At 38.2% G+C, this 24,482-nt stretch overlaps 1 protein-coding gene across 1 annotated transcript; it reads right to left on the bottom strand.

Annotated features, from left to right (window-relative positions):
* Nucleotides 1-825: 825 nt before the first annotated feature.
* LOC122669858 (tRNA (guanine(10)-N2)-methyltransferase homolog) lies at nucleotides 826-21,924 on the bottom strand. Its single transcript, XM_043866735.1, has 6 exons — nucleotides 21,634-21,924; nucleotides 17,118-17,329; nucleotides 14,860-15,177; nucleotides 14,665-14,739; nucleotides 14,042-14,116; nucleotides 826-1,517 (listed from the first exon to the last, which is right to left on the bottom strand). Exons 1-6 carry the CDS (start codon nucleotides 21,848-21,850, stop codon nucleotides 963-965), a joined length of 1,452 nt encoding a protein of 483 aa, XP_043722670.1. The 5' UTR covers nucleotides 21,851-21,924; the 3' UTR covers nucleotides 826-962.
* Between the last annotated feature and the right edge of the window lie 2,558 nt (nucleotides 21,925-24,482).

Here is a 24,482-nt window from a genome sequence, read left to right as displayed (position 1 = left end):
ATTGATAATTAATCTCAGACGTATATAAACCGATTGACCAATTAAGCCATTTATGGTCTCTCTCTCTCTCTCTATATATATATATCAGTGGAGTTGGTTTTTTTTTTTTTTGATAGGCATATATAGTGGAGGATGTTAATGGGCCCCCTCGTCGGTTCTTAACCAATCAGGTTTATATATCAGGCCCTAATGTGTAACTAAATTGGACCAAGGCATAAATTAATCGGTATCAAATGTTCAATTTGTTCCCCACCATCAACAGTAAGGAGACCTTACCACCAAGCAAAAGGTGACACCTCGATTTGTCTCAAAAGTGTTGGATTGATTAATTTCAATTTTATATTAAATATGGCTGAGATAGAAAAAAAAAAAATCATACCAATGCACGAGCTCCCATCAGTGCAAGATCTAGGGAGGATCATACTGTATATAGTTTTGCCTACGTTTTGTGGAGATGCCGTTTTCCAATTTGATCCACGACCATTAGATAGCAATGGAACAACACTACCTTGCACCAAGGTCCGCCCTGTTGGTCAGTCATATTTGAGATGTTGAGCCTAAATTGTACCAAGTAAGGTTCAGCTCCCGTAAGTGGACAGTAACAACTCTTCACATATAGTCTTGTGACGACAAATGCCCTTTTTCTTCCACAAATGCCCCCCATACATGAATTTCACTGGGTAAACAAATACTCATACTCTATACCTAAATGTTAAGAAGAAAATATTGCTGGAGATAATGGACCAATTTCTAGATTTACCCTCAAAAAACAGGCTCACACAGACTCCGACTATGCAAACAAGACCAAAGAAAAATAAAAGATTCTTTGAAGTTCATTTGATTAATTAGATTCTTCAGAGTTAAAACTGCACATAAATGATCAATAAGCATATGCTGGTTGTGTGAAAATTGCTCAGTTAAGCTCCAAACTGTGAGGGGGGTAAAAACAGTTAATGAACCAGCTACACATACTTCCCTCTATACTTGGGCTTTGAATCTTTATAGGACTTGTAATCCCCAGATGCACCACCCTCAGGGTCAATAGGGCTGAATACGGCAGAATGAAGGTTACCATCTTCTAGCCACTTCACATGGTTTTCCTTGAACTCTAAATGCTTCTGTCTAGCTGACTCAGCAATTTCTTCACTGTATGGCGCCGTCTTCACCATGGTCAGTAGGACCCTGCTGTAGCGTAGGCTAAGAATCTGTTCGCAGGCAGCGACCAATCTGAAACATGGGTGCTCCGGGTATAGAGTATCAGTGGATCCATCTTCTCTTAGTACAGGATAGAAGAATACAAGCCTCCCACCCATAACAAGCATCCTAGCAGCAAGATCGAGCAAATCATGCATGCATTCAACCAAGCTGTAAGGTGCAGTTGATGGTATGTGGTCCGTCCTCTTGTCATCAGGGACTGTGTAGGGATCGACAGCACCCTTCAGCAATTTCCGGCCACCCGACTTACGCCCCCCAGCACGAACTCCATATGGAGGGTCACAAATTATAGCATCAAACACCTTAAAAAGAAAGTAGCAGAAAATTGGAGCAATTGTACTGTTTCAGCATCACCAACGACTATATGAATTTACAGTGGGATATAAGTATTTCTGCAAGTATTTGTTTACCAATACATATAAATAACTAATGTTTGTTAAATTAGAAAAGCCAGCTTTTAAACTATAGAAATCGGGAAAGGTGGGGGGGGGGAGAAGGGGAAAGATAGCCCTATATGTAATTCTCAAACCACCACTCTGACAACTAAATAATCAGCTAAAAGCACAGACCATCCATGGATGTCCAACCTGGAACCAAAAACATAAGATTCTTGTTAAGTAGTTAGTGTTAGTGTTGTTGGTGTTACCACTAGTCTAAGGGTACCTTTGGTAGTGTTTAGTGAGTTATGGGTATAGTTGTAATTATTTGGTTTAAGTCATTATAATTGCACACTGATTCTAACTAGCCAAGACTCTCCTCTTTTCACCCTCTCATTTCACTCCTATTCTCTCTTTTCTCGGATCAGTACTTCTTCCTCTTGTCTTGCTACCTAATTTATTAAAATTGGTACTGTTACATGATATCAGAGCTCTAATTTAATCAGCTTTTCCTTGCTTAATTACATTTTTATTGTCTACTAAGGATTATTCTTTGTGGTTTGCAGCAACCAATGCCTATTATGTCAAACCCTAGTTTGATTATATGGAAATAAACTAGGGTTTCCCTTTGTATTTACTAAACGCAACAGTGATTCCATGGGTTTGTTTGTTTACAAGAATCAAATTACAACAAAATAGCTGCTGGTGGTTCTGTTTTCTGGATTTTTTTTTTGGCACAATCAATATCTACCTATATTCTGCATCTAACCAACAGATTAATCTCAAGTTTAAGGGCTTTATTGGACCCTCAGGTAACCACCTTCGATCCATGCTTGAGCCTGATCAGAGCCTTAAATCCATTGAAGAACTACATCAAGTTACTGCCGACAGTAATCTGCTTTTGGAGGTTTTCTGCCAGAATCGTAATCTGCCAATACAGGAAATCTAACCATCAGATTCCCTTGGCCTTCTAGGGCATTGTTGCCCTCCAGTGAAAGATCCTTCGATCTAAATCTGGTGTCCATCTGACATATTTGATAATCTGATTTCTGAAATCACCCAAAATCTGGGGGTGTGATTTCAAAATTGTTCTCTACTATTGCTGTTTTCTATATCTTCATCAAAAAAGGTTGATATTGTGGGGTTTTTTTTATCCCCTAGTTACCTAATATATTTTACCAGATTTGGGGCCACATCAGAAAACGTTATTCTAGAATGCTGTTGATTACCATTTATGCCCAGAATTTAACTCTTATTGACCTCTATTGTGGTTGTCTATCAGTAATTGATTGCTGATATATTGTGTTGGTTATTTCTGGTATCGTTCATCTCTAATGGGTGATTCAACCCCCCCCCCCCTTGGACTCTATCCATGTCCTAATCACTTTTATTAAACTCAAAGGTACATCAAATTATTTACTTTGGGTACAGGTTGTTCAAGCTTATATCACTGCCAAGCGAAAAATGGATTATCTAACTTAGCCACCATCACCTACTAAGAAATTTGCTGAGTATTGGGAATAGACTAGAATGCCGCAGTACTTTGCTAGCTGTGGAATAGTATGGAGCCTTCTGTGGCTGCCAATATAATGTTTCATACCACAGCTAAGGGTGTATGGAATGACCTTAAAGAAAATTATTCTCAAGATAAGAATATGTACATGGTATATGATTTATATGAAAAATTCTTCTCCTTCGAGCAGAATGGCAAATCCGTCAATGACTACTACAGTTCTTAAAAGGCATGTGGGAGGAATTCAATTTGTACCACCTCTCTACTAATATTGAAGTTCTTAAGTCTCAACGTGTAGAATTCCTGGTTACTAATTTGTCTAGGTTGGACTTTGACCTTCAACCCGTCAAAAGCCAGATACTTGCAGGGGAAAAGATACCATCTATGAATGAAGCTTTTTTTGTCGAATTCAAAGTATCGTGTCTCCCTCCTTCACCAAATCTGACTCGACCTCATCTAAGGATATTTCAGCTCATGTTTCAACCAATGGGGATCGTAGCCATGGTGTTGGTTTTCCTGGCAAAAGTCAAGGTTCAAAGGAGACGCTGTGATGGAGGCCAAGTAGAGGTCAGCCATCAGATTAGGGCATGCGTCAATGTTCTTATTGTGGAAAGCTGAATCATATTATTGATACATGTTGGGCAAGCATGGTAAACCAAAATTGGCTCAGCAAAAGCATCTATTACTTCTGATCAGAGTTCTATGGTCGTGTCACCTTCAATCACCGATCTTGCTTCTATATCTGGAGGTAATCAGCATGTCTCTCCTTTACGAGATGAATCAAATCAGTTACGTAAACACACTTAGCAAATTGAGACATATCTACTGTTACTATTGCTCACTCATGCGTACTTCTTGCCTCCTCTTCCTCCACACCATGGGTCATTTACTCTAGTGTCAATTCTCATATGACTGGTAAGTCTCATGTATTTTCCTCTTTCAGAAGATTAATCACCCTTTTAGAGTCATACTTATTGATGACTTCTCTACTCAAATGTCTACTTCTGGTTGTCTCTCTCTACCCCCTCTGCCTACAGTAAACTCCGTTCTTATTAAAAATTTACCTTTGAATATTTTATTTGTTATCCACTGACTAAACATTAAATTGTTCAATCACCTTCTATCCTACTTCTTGAGTTTTTCAAGATATCCAGACAAAGAAGACGATTGGTGGAGAGCGTGATAAGGATGGACTGCATTATTTTGACGTTGTCGCTCCTATAGTTGTTTCAGTTACTTCTAGTGTCTCCTCTCCTCTTCAGTGGCATTAATGATTGGGATATCTCTCTTTCGAGAGGCATTATGAAATGGAAATGAAATACGATGGTGCTTTCTAAGGTCACACGCTTCACACTCAAGTCGTGAGATAGTTTTGCAACTAAGGACCATATGTTGGAGTTTAGAAAGAGAGAAATGTCACAATCGGTAATGCCACTAAAGAGGAGAAGACACATTAGAAGTAACTAAAGAAACTGTAGGAGCGACGTCGTCCAAATAATAAAGTCCATCCTTATTGCGCTCTCCACCAATCGTCTTCTTTATCTCGAGAGCCTAAAAAACACAAGTAGGATAGAAAATGACTGAACAATTAAATGATTAAATAAGTTGACTAATAGAAAGAGAAGGTAAAGAGACACCACTAAAAGTTGACACCTGAGTAGAAGAGCCATCAACAAGTATGACTCTAGAAGGGTGACTAATCTTCTGGAGTGAGGAAAAAACATGGGCTTACCAGTCATATAAGAGATGGCACCATAGTCAATGACCCATGGTGTGGAGGAAAAGGAGGCAAGAAATGCACCAATACTTGAGTGAGCAATGGTAGTAGTAGATGTAGATGCAGAATTGCAGATGTCTCAATTCGTTTAACTAATTTAATTCATCTCGTAATGGAGAGATATGCTGACTACCTCCAAATATAGACGCAAGATTGACATCAGAATGATACCTTTGTAGAACCCTAACCAAAAGTAACAGTATTAGCAACTAGTTATTGAGCCCACTCGGGTTTACCCTGCTTTGCCCAACATGTATCAACAGTAACATTCATCTTCCGACAGTATGTACATTGACGCATGACTTGCTTAAGTGGTTATCCTTTGCCTCAACCACCACTGCGACCTCGACCTCCACCTAAACCGTGACCTCTACCAGGAAAACCAACACCACGACCTCCATTGTTTGAAACAAGAGCGGATTTATCCTTAAAGTAAGCCTTTTTAGATTTAGTGGAGGGAAACACAATACGTTGAATCCGACAAAATGCCTCATTCATGGATGGCATCTTCTCGCTTGCAAAAATCTTACTTTGATGAGTTGAAGGTCAGAGTCTAACCAAAACAAAAATTTAGTAACTAAGAATTCAACAAGTTGAGATTTAAGAACTTCAATGTCAGTAGAAGAAGTTGATATACGTTGAGTTCCTCCCACATGCCTTTTAAAGAATTGTAGCAGGCGCCAACAAATTTTCCATTCTACATGAAGGAGATAAACTTCTCGTATAAATCATACACCCTAGACATATTTTTATCTTGAGAGTAACTTTCTTTGAGATCATTCCAAATTGCCTTTAGTATAAAACATTACATTGGAAGTCACAAAAGGCTCCATACTATTCCACAGCCAACAAAGTACGGTGTCATTCTGTGTTGTCCATTCCTTATACTCAGCAAAAATCATAACAGGTGGTGGCAATGTTAGATAGTCCATTTTCCGCTTGGCAGTAACATGAACTCTAACAGCATGTGCCCAGAGAAGATAGTTGGATGCACCATTAAGCTGACAAATGTAATTTGGACATCGAGGGAATCCACTGAGGGTTTTGAATTGCCCATTATGTTCATAAAAACATAACCAGCAGCAGTATGTCAATAGTGACAGAGACCTTGTTATTTATAAGTTGAATAAAGGTTACAAAAATGGTATGCCGAGTCACAATACAGTCAACCCTACATACATTGAATCTAGACAGGTACGTATCCCTTATCCTCAACAATTTCCATTAAGGATATAGTTTTAATTGCCCAAACAAGAGAAGTGTTAAATGAAAAATAAGAATCTTAGAAGACGGCATTAGAATCAATTTAGACTGCTCATGCCATCTCCGATGCTTCTTGGGCCGAACACAAGATTCTAAAGCTCATGCCTATTGCCCTTGAGACCATTGTCAGCCAAATTGACGACCGTGCCTCCACCTCCCTTTGGCTTGATCATTGGTACCCTACGGACATCCTCTTCCATGCGGTGGAAGAGCCATTTACAGTCCAAGCCTTTCCAAGCAGTCTATGGTTGCAACTATCATTAATCTTGATGATTTGGCTCCCCCGCCTTCTTCCTCACCCTGCTTTCCGTTGTGTGGACAACCTTGCCCTCCATTGCCAAAAGGCCTCATAGTAGGGGAGATAATGTTATTTGGTCTGTTTCTTCGAGCCTTTTCAGTTCCAAAGCAGCTTGGGACTTTATACGATCTTTAGGCTCCCTATCCTCTTTGACACAAGTTAATTTGGTTTAAGAGTTACATTCCTCGTCACAGCTTCACTGTTTGGCAGGTCTTCTCCAACTGCCTCCCAACGCAGTCCTTTCTCATTCACCGTCAAATTTTGGTCTCCCCTTCCTGCTGCCTTTGTTGGAATGCAATAGAAGATGTGGACCACCTCTTCTTTGCTTGCCCCTTTTCCTCTTCTATTTGGAAAGGGCTCTTGGCAAAATGTTGGTGTAGGAGTCGAAGAATTCTTCCTTTCTAGAGGGAATGGATTTGGATGGATATGACCTTTGTTGGCAAATTAACCTATGATGTGGTGGGTAAGCTTGCCTTTAGTGCCACTACTAACCATTTGTGAATGGAGTGTAATCTCCGGAAATGGTCCCCCAGGTCCAAATCCTTGCAGCAGATTTGGAAATCCATCTCGTTTTGATGTTAGAAGCAACCTTTCTTCGGTTACTTCTCGTTGTATTGATTCCCCAAGGAACATGCATATTGTTGTGTCCTGAGGATTGCCTCTTTCCATCTTGCAGCCCTCCTCCCCCTCCCGCTGAGGATTGAGTTTTGCTTTGTTTGCTATGGTGGTCTGTATTATTTTTTCTTCTCCCCCCTCTTTAAGGGCTCGTTGTATCTCCTTTCCTCTTCTGGTAATGAATTTATTTATTCACCCAAAAAAATTACCCTTGGTGCATAGATTCTCTCCCTACTGATTCATATGGGTTACAGCTCCAATGGAATGAAATGTTAGAGAAGCTACCAAAGAGGAAAGCCATAAGATGTGATAACCTCTCTAAGAACAATCATCTCATATCTAAACCAACTGATGCGATCGCCATGCTGGGTCACTGTCCACCATAAGCCAGTCAAATCCTTGTGGAGGGCCACTTTATATATAAATAGAAAGCCAGTACCTTCTAATGTTGGTCCAAAAAAAATTGTCTTATTTTGCTAGACCTCAATTATGGGTTTTAGTATTTAACTTTTAAGTGCTTTATTTACAATGGGCCTATATTGCACCCAATCAAATTCTTTTCCTACTTTAGGATTAGGATTGGGTAGCTGCATCACCTTCACTATCATTGAGTTGGCAAATTGAAACCCACACTGTCTCTAGATGGAAGAATTAAGACAGATGCTTTCAGAGTTCCCAACATCAACCATCAAAATAGACTTTGATGATGTTCTCAATCTCAGGTGGAGGGATGGATCCCAAGGATTAGGAGGGCAGCTTCATGAAATGGAGATTTGGTTGGGGGGGGGGGGGGAATTGAAGTAGTTTATGAAGCTTCTCCAAGGAGTGGCTCTGGTTTTGGGGGGGGTTGGAAGTATGGCAGTGGACCTCTGGCTATGGTACATTGATTTGAAGCTAGGGTTTGGACAGAGGACGAGGGTTCAGTATTCAATGAAATATTAGAGAGGGTTCAAGCATGAACAGCAAAAGTTAACGAGAATTTGCAGGCATTGAAACAATAAAAACAAAAATCCAATATGTCAGTTTATGTTAGATCCCCTCAAAGGATCCACATAAAAAAGTAACAAGCAACATTATTAAAAAAATAATAATAAATCCCTTGTATGCCTGAATTGATTTGAATTAGATGCTATATTCTTTCATTACCAGAAAAAATTAACACGTCTTTATGAAGAGCCAAAAACAAACCACAGAAAGATTGACCACAAAATAAAGCATGAACCAAAAGTAATTCAAAGTAAATAAAAACAATAAAAAGAAGATCCCATGACTAGATCTATCCCTACAACCCGTTTCAAGAAACTATTAAAATGCTCCAATTGGCCAATACTCTAAAAGGAAATGAAATAAAACCAAATAAACAAGAGAAGTCTAAATTGTAATCGTGCTCTGTCCAAGGCGAAATATCTCGAGCTGTCTGAGATACGATACCAATCCGAAATAAAAAAATACCATATTTCGATGATATCTCGTGAGATATCGACGAAATATCGTGGACTCACGATATATCGCGAGATATTGCAGAAGTCACTAAAAGTGTCACGTGAGGGCCTAACTTATACCATATTTCGCAGCTCTCGGTCGATATTTCGCCCGAGACCTGCTGAAACTCTGTTTTTCTCTCTTCTTCCTCATTTTTTGCTCTTCTTCCTCCCTTCCAAGCATCATCCAAGCATTGTTGAAGTTCCTTGTCGCCGGGAAGACGTCGGAGGGTCATCTAAGCTCATCATCCAAGCCTGTTTTCACTATTTAAGGTAAATTCTATTTCTCTAAAACTATTTTTTTTTTAAATACTTTGTACAAATGTTGTTGGATGTTGATGATATTAATATATGTTAGACACCGGAAGCCGATCTACGGCCTCACGGTGTCCAAATTTTTTTTCCATATGTATTTTTTTTTTTTTTTCTGGTTTTAAAAATTCATTTTCCTACAACTAAAATAAGAAATAATTAGGGGTAATATGACTTAGATGGTAATGAATTAAATATATGTTAGACACCAATGGCCGATCTACGGCTTCACGCTGTCGGATTTATTTTTCTGCTCTTAAATAATTATTTTAATTTTTGAAAATTAAGAAAAATATATAAAAAATAAAAAATAAAAGAAATAAATAAGGAAAAATATGAGTTTTAAGTTTAAACAATAATGAAAAAATATGTAAGTTATTTCTACATGTTTTGAAATGCATTACATGTATATTATGTTTACTAATTTTCGGTTTTGTTGTGTTAGGTCAATATTTATATTAACATTATATATAAAAATTTGTTTTTAATTATGTGAAAAAGATAAGGGTTAGGGGAAAAATATTAAATAACTATACAAGTGTATTAGTAATCTAAAAGTGTCAATTGAAGTGCATCTACATTAAGTTTTTTAATTATTTGTGTTACTTACATTGCAGTAAACAAGTATCATTATGGCGGATCGTGATAGACAACGTGCGAAGGGCAACCAAAAGGTGGGGGAAAATAGTCAACAAAGGGGGCAGAGGGAACGAAGAGAACAGAGGGAACAAGAGAGACCAGCCAGCCAGCATAGGGGTGACATTGCATGGCTACATGGCACTCCCATTGATGGGGATAAGAGAAAATTTATATGTAACTATTGTCACATGCAATTTCTAGGAGGTGGGTCCAGTAGACTTAAACAACATCTGACTGGAGGATCTAAAGATGTTGTAGGTTGTCATATGGTCCCTACTGAAGTAGCTAGGGAGATTGGTGATAGTTTGAGGGGAAAGAAGAAGAGGAAGGCTGAAAAGCAAAGAATAAGAGAACAACTTGAGGATACAGTGAGGAGTTCGATGGGAGGAGGAAGACGATACCATGATGATGAGGACATTGCAGTACCTGATGACATACAAACAGCAGAGGAGGCTAGGGATTTTAGGCGGACTGTTTCAAGGAGTAGAGTAAGTTTTCAAGATGATCAGCAAAGACAGATAGTAGGGGGTTAGTGGAGGAGCTGGCAGTTCTGGAGGTTCTAGATCTTTTAATCCTTTTAGAAGATCACAAAGTGTGAGGGCAGCCCCAACACCTCTACCAGTACCAGTACCACCATCAGCATCTTATCCTAAATTGCATAAGAAAAAAGGAAGCAGTTAACCCCAGAATCAAAGGAGCATGGAAGGGGATGAAGGGATTGGTTAAAGAATCAATAGCTAAGTGGATGCTATACCATACCATCCCAGCAAACACTGCACAAGGCCCCCATTATGATATCATGATAGATATCATTGCAGAGGCTGGCCCAGGATTCAAGGGCCCCACCCCATATGAGATAATGAATGTTTATCTACCTCAACAAAAGAGTGAGATTGATGAGTACATTAATGAGATGAGGAGTATGTGGGAGACATATGGGGCGACTATAATGGCAGATGGATGGACTGGGCCTACAAGAAAGTCCATCATCAATTTCATAGTTTATTGTGATGGGAGGACAGTGTTCCTCAAATCTGTGGATGCATCCAAAGAGATAAAGGATGGAAAATATATTTACAGATTGTTAAAGGAAGTAGTAGAAAAAGATGTGGGTATTGAGAATGTTGTCCAGATTGTAACGGGCAATGGAAGCAACTTCAAGTTGGCCAATGAGAAGATGATGAACAATAGTAAGTACCGGCTCTTCTGGACTCCTTGTGCAGCCCATTGCATTGACTTAATGCTTTAGGATATGGGAAAGTTAAAGTTGGTGAAGACTGTGGTTGAAAGTGCAAGACAAGTCACCAACTTTGTATATAACCACTCCTATGCACTCAATCTATTGAGAGAAAAATATGGGGGTAACTTGGTTAGGCCTGGCATCACAAGATTTGCCACTAACTACATTGCCCTCAAAAGCATTGAGACAAAGAAGGCCGGGTTGAGAAGTATGTTTGCTTCTGAGGAGTGGTTTGGATAGAAGGGTTCCAAGACTGCAAGTGGGAGGGAAGCACAAACAACGATGTCATCTGAGGACTTCTGGACCAAACTAAGCAAAGTGGTGAAAGTTTTGGAGCCAGTAGTTAAAGTTCTACATGTTGCTGACTCCGCTCTGAAGGGCCCAACCATGCCAGTCCTATATGTTGCAATAGACTTGATGAAAGATAGTGTCTACAGTGTGGCTCCTCGCAGTAGCAAACACTTCTTAGATATTATCAATGCTTGCTGGGAGAATCAACTTATGCATCCACTGCATAAGGCTGGTGAGTAAATTTGTTTTATGTTTACTAATTCATAGTATTATTATTTACTAATTACCTATGCATTTGACAATCCCTCTATTCTATATGTCATATTTCAGCATACTACTTGAACCTTAAGAATCAATATAACAATAGGCTTGGGTTGGAAACTCAACTTATTGATGCTGTGAAACAAGTAGTGAAGAAGTTGGAGCCAGATGGTGCACTACAAGCAATTTGCAACAATGAGGTGGGTCTTACAATTTATTTGGAAACTCAACTCATTGATGCTTTCAAACAAGTAGTGAAGAAGTACTCACTAATTTTCCACATGGGTGTAGATCAAGGTATTTAGGGATGCATTGGGAAGTTTTGGAACTGAGGCTGCGATACAAGGCAGAGCACGTGGTGATGCTGGTAATTCTTTTAAGTTTTAAATTACATATGTATTGAAATTTGAAAGTTGAAACAACATTTGACACATGTCTTTTTTGTTGTAAACTTGTAATGCAGCTAAATGGTGGGTGTTGTATGGGAAATCGGCTGAGAACTTAAGAAGAATAGCAATTAAAGTCCTTGCCCAAACATGTTCTGCATCTAGTTGTGAGAGGAATTGGAGTACCTTTGCACTCATCCACTCCAAGAGGCGCAACAGATTGGGGTCTCAACGTTTATCTGACATGGTGTATGTGCACTACAACTTAAGGCTGAAACTGCAACACATACGCATGGGACATGAAGGATAGAGGGGCACTATTGATCTCGCTGACATCTTTCAAGTTGACTCAGACGATGAGGACCCTATTGTGGATTTGGTGAGGGATAGAGGTGAACCAGTGTTGGATGAGGAGGGAGGTAGGCCCGACCCCATGATAGCTTCTGAGATTGGTGCTGATGTGGATGAGTATATGGCTGACGAGGGTCAGATACATGCACGGGAAGCCTCACCCATACCATTCCAGCCCACTGGTGGCAATGTTGCTGATGATGAAGACTGGTCTAAGTCCTCAAATGATGATGATGGTGGTGATGGTGATGCTGGTGGTGGTAATGCTGGTGAAGAATTTGACGGCATGCGAGAGCGTTATGTGGTAGGCCAGGATACGGCGCCTGTAGAGCCACTCCGATTCACTGGAGAGACACAGTTTGATCATGCCACACAAGATACGGACCACGGAGCACGTGCCCCCGCACCCCCACACTCAGGACGCCCCCTATAACCATACAACAGGAAGCGTAGGGGTCGACAAACACAGTTGCAACTTGATCACATGGACATTGACGACCTATCTAGCTCTGTTGGTGGTTTGAGTATGGGTGATAGGGAGGGAGGACCGACTAGACATTGGCGTGCCCCATCTTTTGACGCACATACCACTCCATTGGCATCGGATTATGGTGCATCACAACCTTACGGTGGATATGGATATGGATATGGATATGGATCATCATCATATGGGCAGTTTACTGGGGTAGGGGACTATGACTACCAGTCCCAGGAACATACTGGATCATCTTTTGTAGATGACATCTTTGCATACCCTAGCGGGACTAGCTACCAACCTCACCAGCCATACATGCAGCCAATGCCAACGCCTCTTGCGCCGGCGCCGACATCATATCATAGTGGATCATCTTCTTCACAGACTGGATCGATTGGTAACCCTAGTCTATATCCTAGGATTGGATACCTACAGTATGTTGATGACTCTATTTACATGACATTTGTGGATGACTACACTCGTTTCTTCTCCGATTCTATACCATAGTCCACATATGTCCTTCAAACAGAGAACAATGGACGTCGACTCCAGCGGGGTATGAGTGAGATTGATCCAGGGAGGCACAACAACTATTATTAGCACTTGTAACTTATAAGTTATAATTTGTGAACTTGTGAAGTTGTGACTTTGACACTTTCTGTACTGCCTTTAAGGCTTTAAGCATTTGAGATATTGAGTTTTGACTTTTGAGTTATTGACTATTAATGTATTATAGAGTTTATGAGAATATGATTATGAATTATGTCTTATGAGTTTTAATCAGTTTGTTTACATTTCTTTTATGTCTTTAAGACTTTAACTGCCTAACCAATGTGTATTTAACCAAGGTTTATACATTAGGGTCGGCGACCGTATGTCAATCAAGGGTGCAAGCCCAAAACACCAATTTCAATTCATGTTTTTGCAATTTTATGGTTTAAATGTGTTTATTTATCTTAAATAAGGGTGTCCATGAAGTTTCAGGCCTAAATATGGCCAAATAACCCCCGAGATGGACCCCCGAAATATTACAGAAAAAATGCAATATTTCGGGAATATTTCGCGATATTTCGGATATTTCGGATATCTCGGTAGGCCCGAGATACCGATATATCACGAAATATTAAACCTTGGCTCTGTCTGAAGTGCCTGATGCCCTGCATCAGGACCTTCTCTACTTTGGTGATCTATTCTTACCGAATTTAAAGGGATGTCATGTAAGATTTTTCAAAATCAATGAAAGAGCATTATTTGGATTCATCACTCATTTTAGCATACGCAGTTGAAACTTCTAGGTCTTTCTAATTGCAAATCTCATTTTACATCTTTAGAGGGGAAATGATGGAAATGACATCAATTACCTTTGCCACTCCAAAACATGGATATTTGTGAGGTAAAAGGCATGTATACATCTAAAAAAACACTGAAAATTTGCGGCAATGGTATTACCTTATGTGCCAATGCTCTAATACAAAGATTAGTTAGAAACAGGAAATGCAACAAAGCAATAGACAATCTTGAAAATAACAGCAGGCACAGAAAGGTACCTCTTTTAGCCCTGGACGCCAGGGACGAAGGTTATTATCGGCCCTCAAAAGGGAAATTGGCATTGGCAATCTATACTGGGAAAATTTGAAAAAAAAAAGAGACAGGAATGAATAATCCAGCAGTACACAGAATATGGCAACAGAATAAAAGTGACAATCCAAATAAAATACTCAATGAATGATAGTTGCAAGCATAAGCTTGATCATAGGAAGGTATAATGTATTGTATCTTCACAAGTTCCCATACAAGATGAAACCAAAATAACTTGACCATAAAAAATAAATATCTAGGAATGATCAAATGCTTAAGAAAACTTTCAACAATGATGTTAAGATTTTGGGTTTGATTTGATGCCTTGTTGCATACGTTTAAATAAAAAATGAGTTGAGAGGGACAAAATATAAGCATTATCCTCTGTGGTAGATCTTCTTGGCCTTTTTTAAGCCATCTTGTCCATGATGAACTTCTGCTTGCAGGTTTGTATTGCATCAAACTTCATTCTAAATAAAGACCATGATTCATCATGGAGGTGGGGGGTTTCCAAAGAAGATGATATGACAAAGCATGATTAACAACGTTTAGCAGCAAAGCTCACATTATTGAATGAGTAAAGAGGACTTACCTGCTTAAAATTGCTCCAAACATTACAGTCAGGCCCACGCCCATCACGTACTACTCTTATGTCTATGTCTGCACCCTGAATAATATGTATCAACTTACTTAAAGAAAGCTGTCTGCAGTAATATGAACAAGAAACTCACAAAGCTAAATCTCATTTAAAGAGAAGAGAATTCAATGGAAGATTTAACGTACAGACCATTGTCATTGCTCCATAGTGTGCAGCAGCAACAAGAATACTCCCTGTACCAACAAAAGGATCATAGACAAGTTTCCCTGGCATGGCCAAGGCTTGGTTGGCCATAAGAAAAGCCATTTCTGCATCCATGGCTGTTGGGCCCAAGTAATTGCGGCTTTTTAACTGATAAGTTGGCAAAAGTTTCCGATCTGCAGCGCCAACTTCTCTACCAAAGAAAATTCTCTTCTCGACAACTGGAGGAAGTCCATTATGAGATCCATAGTCATCAGTTTCCATTAGCCAGAATTTGTGATCCGGATTCCGTAAATTAACTCGACCCTGAAAATGAACTGATTTTCAGAAGCAGATATGAATGAAGAAATAGTGCAAAACTGTAGGTATGTTAAAATCAGTATATATATATATATATAGTGCAAGAGATCACTGTCTGGTCATGTAGCGCCTGCACAGCGTTGGGGCCAATAAGAGCGCATGCAGGAGCATTTGACTGAATGTGACTTTTTAGTTCACTGGGGGCTGAACGGTAATTTCGCACAGTCCTGTGTCTGGGGGCAGGAACCATGCGACCAGTTAGTGTTTTTTCCCATAATATATATATATATTACATTATAACCAAGTTAGGATTATGTAGATCCACCTTAGAATCAAAAGGTTTTAAAAAAGTAAGCCAAAGACAAAGTATTAGTGACTAACTTAAGTAACAATAGGACTGAAAGTGAGATAGTGAAAATTGAGAGCAAAAAATTAGAGGATGATGTCGCAAAGTGATAATTTTGGGTACCTAGTTTCAATCATAAATAAAAGAGAAATAGAGGATGATGTCACACAAAGAATTAGAGTAAGATGGATAAAGTGGAGAGGAGTGTCCGGAATGTTGGGTGATCGACGTATTCCTTTAAAACTTCAAAAGAAACTATAAAGGATAATAATATGACCAGCAATGATATATGGAGCTGAATGTTGGGCAGGGATGAAAGTGTTTTAACATTTCGGCAAAATTACCAAAATATTTCAGTTTCGCAAGATTTCAAAACAAGATGACTATCAAAATTTATATGCGAAATTTACAGAAAATTTTTGGTTTCAGCAGAGGGCAAAAAGCGGGTGAAATCCAAAATTTTGAACCTTGGGAAGAAACAATAAACAAACTTAATGTAGCTGAAATGAAGATGTTGAGATGGATAACTGATAAACGAATGAAGAAATTATGGTTAATTTAGGAGTAGTTCTGAGTCTTCTGACTCATGATTAAGTTGAGAGAACGTCATTTGAGGTGGCACAGACATATATAATGGAGGCCTTTGAATGCTTCGGTAAGGAGCAATGATATGAATATGATTCAGATTAGAGGAGAGCTAAAAGAGCCAGGGGTAGACCTAAAAAGACCATAGGAAAAGTGGTGAGGAAAGACACGCATAGCTAAGACTGTAAACAAGTATGCCATTGAATAGACTTGATCGGATAAAGAAGATCCATGTAGCTGACCTCATTTAATTGGGTATAAGGGTAAGTTCAGTTGAGTTGTACACTTGTACATGTGTGTGTGTGCGTTAATTGATTGATAAAGATATTGTATTAAAAGAAAACAATGAACCAAAAAATATCACTGCCAAACAGGAGAAAAACAAAACGGCAAGAGAACAAAAATCCAAGAATTCCAGATATGGATACAGATAGAACTGGTAACCTGGTATATAACTCTTCATTTCCAGAAATCCAATATATGTATACAGGTGATGAGCCATCCATATGGTGACGATATGCTCTTCTAGTTTTCTATCTTCTTTCAGTACTTTCTTCCTAAATACAATGAAATGTCTAATATCCTGGAAGTCCATCATTGCAAGATATGCATGTTCACATATAAATTGTTAGGAGAAAAAGAGGTTCATGCTAGAAATAGAATACCTAGCCGAGACCCCCCACATCATATTTATATTTATAACTATATAAAAGTGAAATTACAATGAAGGGCAGCACAATGTAGAAACATTACATAAAAGCCCATCAACATTAACTAAATATCAAAAACACCCTTAAGTTAGTGGTAAACACTGTTAACACTTACTATACAAACTAATCCATAGTAAGGAAAAGAAAATAAAATTTAACCATTCCATGCTAAACAATTCATTAACTAAAGTCAGATAAAAATTATAATATGGTTAAGCAAACTCTGACAATATACTCAGATTTCAAGGAGGGTGTGATCAGTCTTAAATCAAATAGTTAATGCCAATTAAAGATAGAAGACAAACCTTGAATGGTATATAAGCAAGCCCTTTAATACGTTCATTCTGCTCTTTAAAGCTGATCACCTTGCCAAAGCTGTCAACAGTGATCTTGAATGTGCTTTCTGGTGTCAAGTATGGCAACTTTCGCTCATCGGGATACCTTTTTATTGCCTCTTCCAATTCTTCATAGCTACTCCCTTCTCCCCAAAGTTCATAAATTCCCTTCACAAGTATACCTGCAATTCACAATTAGATGAAGGCGTAGATTAGTACTTCTTATCCTTGATCAAAACAGTATTGTGTGAATGGACATGAATATCTGTAAAAGTCACTCCCTCCAAAGGCATATAAAAACCACAAAGATTTCAAAATCGCTGTTTTCGATAGCATTTAGAAGGAGCCCAAAATATCCTTTGTGGTGAGAACAACAGAATATAGAAATTAGTTTACTCTTTGAAATTCCAGCATGATTATCATTTGAAACAAGTTTATGTCTACAGTGAAGCCCTCATGCTAATATTTAATATAACTGGCATGGCCCCTGCGCAAGGATGACATGCACAAATCGAAAAATGGTCCAAATTGTTTTCTATTCTTTGACTGTCCATTTCTCTTCCTCTACTTGGAAAGTGATTCTTTCCGAGTGCTGGCCTGATAGAAGAAGAATCCTGCCTTTTGACAGAGAATGGATTTGGGTGAGCTTTGCAAGGAAATCTTGTTGTGAAGCGGTGGGTAGACTGGCTTTCGGTGCTGCTGTCTACCATATCTGGTTGGAGCGTAACCTCCGTAGATGGACCTCCAAGTCCAGATCTTTTCAACAGATTTGGGACTCCATCCTCTTCGATGTTAAAGCCAAGATTGATATTGACCTCTAGGTGTGCAATCACCCCTAGAAATAGGCTAATTGTTGTCCAGGCCTTTGCCTCCCTCCTCTGTAAAGGCAGGGTCATGTATATTGTAATCACTTTGTTTTTTCTTTCCCTTGATAATGTATTATTTATTCACCCAAAAAAAAAAATACAAGCAGCATGACAATCCATGATGCACCCATTTCAAATGCGAGAAAATTTGAATAAATTGATTTCGTAATCATTTCAGCCACCAAGGGAAATTGTCTTACCTCATCGTTTAGGTGTCTATTTTTCTATCCCCCCCCCCCCCGAACATTAGTAATCTTTTCAAGATAACTCAACAAGGACAATAATAGGAGGCAATGCCTAGGCATCCAGGCACCTTGGACTCCTTCGTCGCCCTATTGGTGTCACCTTGCGTTTGGCCCCTTCCAGCGCCTTGGGTCGCCTAGACACCATGACAACTATGATAAGAGCAACATCCAAATAAACCTCACTTTCCAGCAGGCAGCAGTTCCTCACAAATGACTTGCAAATAATTCATTGTCCACTATTGTCAGACCTATTTCCATCTGAAAGAAGCTAAGAACAGCTTTCTATTTCCTTTATGATATGATAATGTTATCTACTCCTTCCACTTTTCAACATATCATATATTATATGATGTGAACTCACAAGGATGATATAAGCTATCATTAAGATTTTATGAATATCTATTCACCCAAAAAAAATAAAAGATTTTATGAAGTGTCGCTAACTGTGAAGTAGCTTGAACCACAGAGAAAGAAGCACTCCTAAAATGATAGGACTGGGATATACAATATCCAAAGCTCCAACAAAACCTAAGCCCTGAACAAGAACAGGCTGGCAACAACTCCAACTAAAAGAGATATTTTGCATCGATGCACATACAACTGTCAGGATCCCATCCAAAGTAGAGGATCGGATTTGGAGAAGCCCTAGAATAAACAATATATTTAAATGTTCTTAGACATTTTTTCAATTTTCTTTTGGGGTATTTGCATGCCTTTATTAGCATTCTACTAAATTCCAGCTACGTCTGGTTACACTTCTGAAATTTTTTCCCTAGTTTTGGAAAGAAAAAGGTATTAATAAAAGACTAGCATTTGGCAAAACACATGTTTTAAAAATTGTGAAAAAAAAAAGATTAAGAAAACAGATTTAAAATGAAAACAAAAAACGGCTTTTCAAAGACAGTTTTTTGTGCATGTTCTTTTAAATTGTGCGCACATATAACCAGCAAGAGTTAGGTCCCTGACAGGAAAATAGCTACTTTCTTGCAAAGTTCAAGAATATCAGAGCCACTGTACCCATCACACAAGCTGGCTTTGTGGTCAAGATCAATGTTGTCTTTTACCTTCTCAATGTAGTGTCTACGTTCTCGGTCTAAGCTTTGGTGATGCGAAACTTGTTTCTTTGTTGCAAGGCCAGTTGAACCAGTATGCTAAGAAGAAGCTCCTCCATGGTCAAACTAGCTCGGAGAATGGATGATGAATAGATCGGTTCACCTTCACAATTTCATCCATTGGACTATGCCATGCATTATCTTTGGGTCCAGCCTATAGAGCCCAAAAATATTAATGGGGCAGCCAAACCAATGAAGTGATACTGATGCAGAGCTGAAGCACTACATCCGCAAGAAGAAGAGGAACAAGAAGCTGCTGCCCAACCCTAAGTTTTCCCCCTTTGTTTTTTTCAATTTCCCATAACCCTAGACTACTCACAGACCTAACCACCCATCCATTCCTGCCCAAATTCTGATCGAGTACTGCCCTTCCCTATAGGAGCACTTGATCCTCTTTGCAGCCCCAACCCACCATCCTAACCCTAGATTCTATTCCTCCACTCAAAAACCCAAAACCCTAGTTTTCTGTCCAGCTAATTCCAGCCATTAAAACCCTACCATAACCTAACCGAACCTCACTCACCTTCCCCTTAGCACTCGATCCTAACCCTAGGTCCATCCCTTCACTCTAAACCCTATATTCCCTCAAGTTACACTTTTCAAAACCCAGAAACCCTAAACCTAATTTGCTGTCCTATTCTAATTACACTTAAATACCTACCAAACCATCGCAGGGCCTTCATTGATAGATTCCCCTACACCTGACTAGCATAACCAACACCTCAAACCCTAACCCTAATTTTGACCTAAATTCATATTTTGCCCCGATCATATTACCAGTTCATATCAGATCCTGGTGTACTGGCTCCTAGTTGGTCCTCCACCAATCTAGGACTTCATTAGATACTTCACCATTTCTATTTCCACTTTTTGAAAAGGTGAAATTTGTTGGAAGAAAAATATATAACAGGCCAAAAGGTGCAGAAATTACATCAGTAGATAACAACCCCCAATCTAATCCCTAATTACATTCAGTCATTTCCTTTACCTGGATAGCAAATCTGTGTGAGGATAATTCAGATAATATATAATAATGAAAAAAAAAGGATAAAAAACAAAGTTTTGTTTAGTAATTCCCCTGAAGAAAGAGATCCCTATCTCAAAAAATTAATGAATAATAAAACCTTCAGAATTAACCCAGATGGTTGCGGAGGAAAATCTAATGAAATATTTGATCAGTTACAAGGAGACATCTCTTAACATTCAATAGCAAAGGGAGCACCAGAACCACAGTTATTTACAAATATTGATGTTTAGCAAGCACACTGACGTTCAAATTAATAAATCCTGAAGTTTATAATGTGGCATAGAGCTCATACATACACATTCTATCCATTATCCAATAACGTGAAGTTACATATTCCTAATGAATGTGGCACCACAATGTCCTCTTCTTGCTACAAATCTGTTGAATGTCTTCGAATCTTTTATTTACCCATTAAAAGTTCTTGTGATTGAAAAGAAATGGATTACTTAAAATATGTCTCTGTGTTTAGGATCACCTATAAAGCTTGACAGTTGTTCTACAGTTGCATATTCCTAATGAATGTGGCACCACAATTCCTATTCTTGCTACAAGTCTGTTGAATGTCTTCGAATCTTTTATTTACCCATTAAAAGTTCTTGTGATTGAAAAGAAATGGATTACTTAAAATATGTCTCTGTGTTTTGGATCACCTATAAAGCTTGACAGTTGTTCTACAGTTAAGACATTGACATCCCAAACCAAATTATACCTCTCCATCAATTTTCCCATCTCATTCCTTTTATATAACCCCAAATGAATGAAATTATGACACTACCTGCAATGAAGTTACCGGGCAAGAGAGAGAGAGAGACCAAATTCAGTATCCCTATTTCTGGCTCTATCTCTGAATTTCCTTGCACCTCATTGTTATACAAATAATAATAAAAAAGTGGTAGTGGGTGCGTTTTAAAAGTTCAAAAGAGTCCCTCATATGGAGTGTATAGGTCCATATAAGCACAATAACTCCCCCTTATAGCAGCCAATGTACAGCAGTATAGAACAAGAGTAAGGAAGTCAGTCTCTGTAGTCCGTACCACAACAACCATTTCACTAACAACTGAACAGTCAGAGAAAGAAGCAAATACAGATAGAAATTCATAAAGGATCTCCGAGACGAGTAGGAAAAATCAGTGACAGTGAGAGGAAAATATAATAAAAGACAATAAGGAGTCTCAATTCAAAAATGAGTGAAATATAATAAAACAGAGAAGAGATAAATAAAAAAGGAAGCCTCACTTCGATTGGCGATGTTTCTGGCAATATCCTCGGAATAGAGATTGACGAGATGGAAAGGAGAATCAGGGTGGTGGCTTTCTGGAAGCTTCCACACTAAAGAGCAGCGAGAGCTGTCATTGCCATCTCCTCCGAAGGCGCCGAAGAGCTCCGCTAAAGCTTCAACTTCGGGTCTCCTATAATCTAACAATCTGTGGTAGAACACGCATAGATACCACATCCTCTTCTTCTCTTTCTCCCACCCGCGTCCCCCTCAAAAAACAAAAAAAATACCCACTACGCACCCGAAGACCTTTCTCCCCTAGCTCTCGCGAGTCGCGAGACTCTTCTCCTCTCTTTTCTTACCGGACAGTGGCGGCGGTGAAGAGGAAGTAAAGAAGAAACTTAAAACCCAAAACCTTGCAGAAAATTTAGGAACCAAAATTATTTCAATTTTCAGGTTCAGTATTCTAATTTCTAATACCGCATTTGGCGTTCGTCAGCAAGTGCAATCAGCCATTACCCAATAAAAAAACCGAGTGCAACCAGCACATGTACAAACAGGGTTGTTAATGTTTACCCCCCAAAAACACAAATCAGGGGTGTTAATTGGTCGGTTTGGTCCATTTTGACAAGTTGAATCGAATTTGATCTGGACACTGGGCAAAATCAATCGAAGCCAAGCCGTGAAGGCAAAGTTTGGTTGCAGTTTTTTTTTTTTTTTGGTTAGGTTTGCTTAATTGGGTTTTGTTAGGCCATTGTCCGATTAATAAACAATTACTCATTTTTAACGTTACCAGCTCACAATTATGGATTGATTTGGGTACTATGTTCTAAGGTTGCCACATTGTATATTTTTCTAATGAAGATTATTATGAAAATATAAATGTGATCTTTTAATTGAATTAAACATTGATCCATTGGATTATCGATCCGGTTTATCGCCATTGTACTCGCAAGGAGAATTTTTTGTAGTTACTTTTTCTCATACATGAGAAACACTTGCTGTTGCATTTATATTTTATGCAATCATGGCGATTTAATGGTTGATGTCTACCAACAGTCTTGATTAAACATCAAATGTTGATTGTATGTTTTGTATGCGTGAATAAGGGTGATCCTTAGTAAGATTTCATACCCTGATAAGGTGAACATCCCAATATGTGAGTTATTAGATAATAATCAATTAGAATCCGGGTCCATAATATTAGATATTATTATTTGAAAAAAGATTCAAATAATTTGGGTTAATCATTGGTCCTAATGCTCACGGTTAATTATACAATACACTTACAATTTGGCGGAATATTTAATTTCCATACTTATGAGGATGCATTATGGATGTTAGTATTGTGAAGAGAAAGTGTAATGAAAGTTTATACCATAGGGGGTTTTCAGGTTACGTTTTTTATAGAGATGTTCTTTTGTACAATTAAGAAAAACTTAAAGCGTAGAGATTTTCTTTTGTACAAATATAGATAACTTAAAGGGTTGCCCTTTAGGATCACACCACTTGATATGATCTTAACCATTGATTTGTAATCTCTTGAATAAGTCTTATCTATTTAAAGAGAGATTTAATATAAACCCTAGTTGTTTGCGATACAATTATTCTCATCAGTTGAGAGAGAGAGAGAGAGAGTACTTGAGAGAGAAAAAGAGAGCCCTTCTTCCTCAAGCTAGGGTTTCTGCCATTTGAGTTGGAGCAAATAACTCTTGTGCTGCATTAATTTGGAGGAATGTATTATTAGTGCGTTTTAGGTAACCAACTTATCCTAGTGATTGATTCGTTATCACATGTGTTCATTGAAATCATGTCTCTATAATTTTTGTTATGAATTTGATACTGTACTACTTCCATTACAACCAATAATATATGCAATAATATTAGACTAAGACTCATGAAATATACAATTCACCATAAATTATGTTTCTCAACTCATTGAATTGGTCCATATTATCTCTTGTTTTATATTCAATTAATAAGTAGAAACACCACTATTGTCGTCATAAATTAGGATTATTTTAAGATACGTTCTTAAGTTAGTATTCTCAAATGGACCTTTAAATTAACAATCGAATCTTTAGTAAAATAATGTATGAGACAAGAGGTATGAGTCAAAATTGAAAGACTAAAAAAAACAAAGGGCTTGATCTTAAGTCTTAAAAATCATATAAGATATATAATTAAGGATTTAGTCATCTAAGGTATTTAAGGTTAGAATATGAATTTGTTTTGGTTCTAACGGTTCATAATTGGTCTATCGGTTATAAAACTAATGGAAGAACCGATCCGGACAAATAACCTATTTTTTAAAAAGTCATAATCAACCCATGTCAGCATATGATATTAATGTCATTTTTAATCTAGAGTAAATGAGTAGTTTTGAATCATGATAAATTCCTCTCATATATCCTCATGTATTGGCATTTTCCATTCGATTCTCAACCATGCATTTCTCATAAAGCTTAGAATTTTTAACAGACTTTCAAAACCCTAGTTATTTGGCCGTGTTGTAAATTCCATTAGAGCTGAAACTTGATCTGTGAACAAGGGATAAATGATAATCTAGGCCTTCGTATGTGGATCCGTGAAAGAAACCAGAGCTCATATCGTAGAAAATCCATGACTGTATAACTAACTCGAAAATTTATTAAATGTGCAACTACACTTGACCTTACTTTTCAAGCTGATGAAAAAGAAAATTTACTCCTCAATTACTGCATAAAATGAAGATGTTTTCTGTATTTCTACTGCTATTTAGCCTATTTTCTTCCTTAAATATTTTGGATCCTTTATGTTTTTTCCTTGAAGAACCAAGGCATAAGTAGAAACTAGTATTTATTTCGAAGGAAAATTCAGAGCTTGAATA

This window comes from Telopea speciosissima, chromosome 7 (genome assembly GCF_018873765.1).
Source record: "Telopea speciosissima isolate NSW1024214 ecotype Mountain lineage chromosome 7, Tspe_v1, whole genome shotgun sequence".
In the NCBI taxonomy this organism is placed as follows: Eukaryota; Viridiplantae; Streptophyta; class Magnoliopsida; order Proteales; family Proteaceae; genus Telopea; species Telopea speciosissima.
The sequence above is the reverse complement of the archived record's forward strand: the minus strand, read 5'-3'. Positions and strand labels throughout refer to the sequence as shown.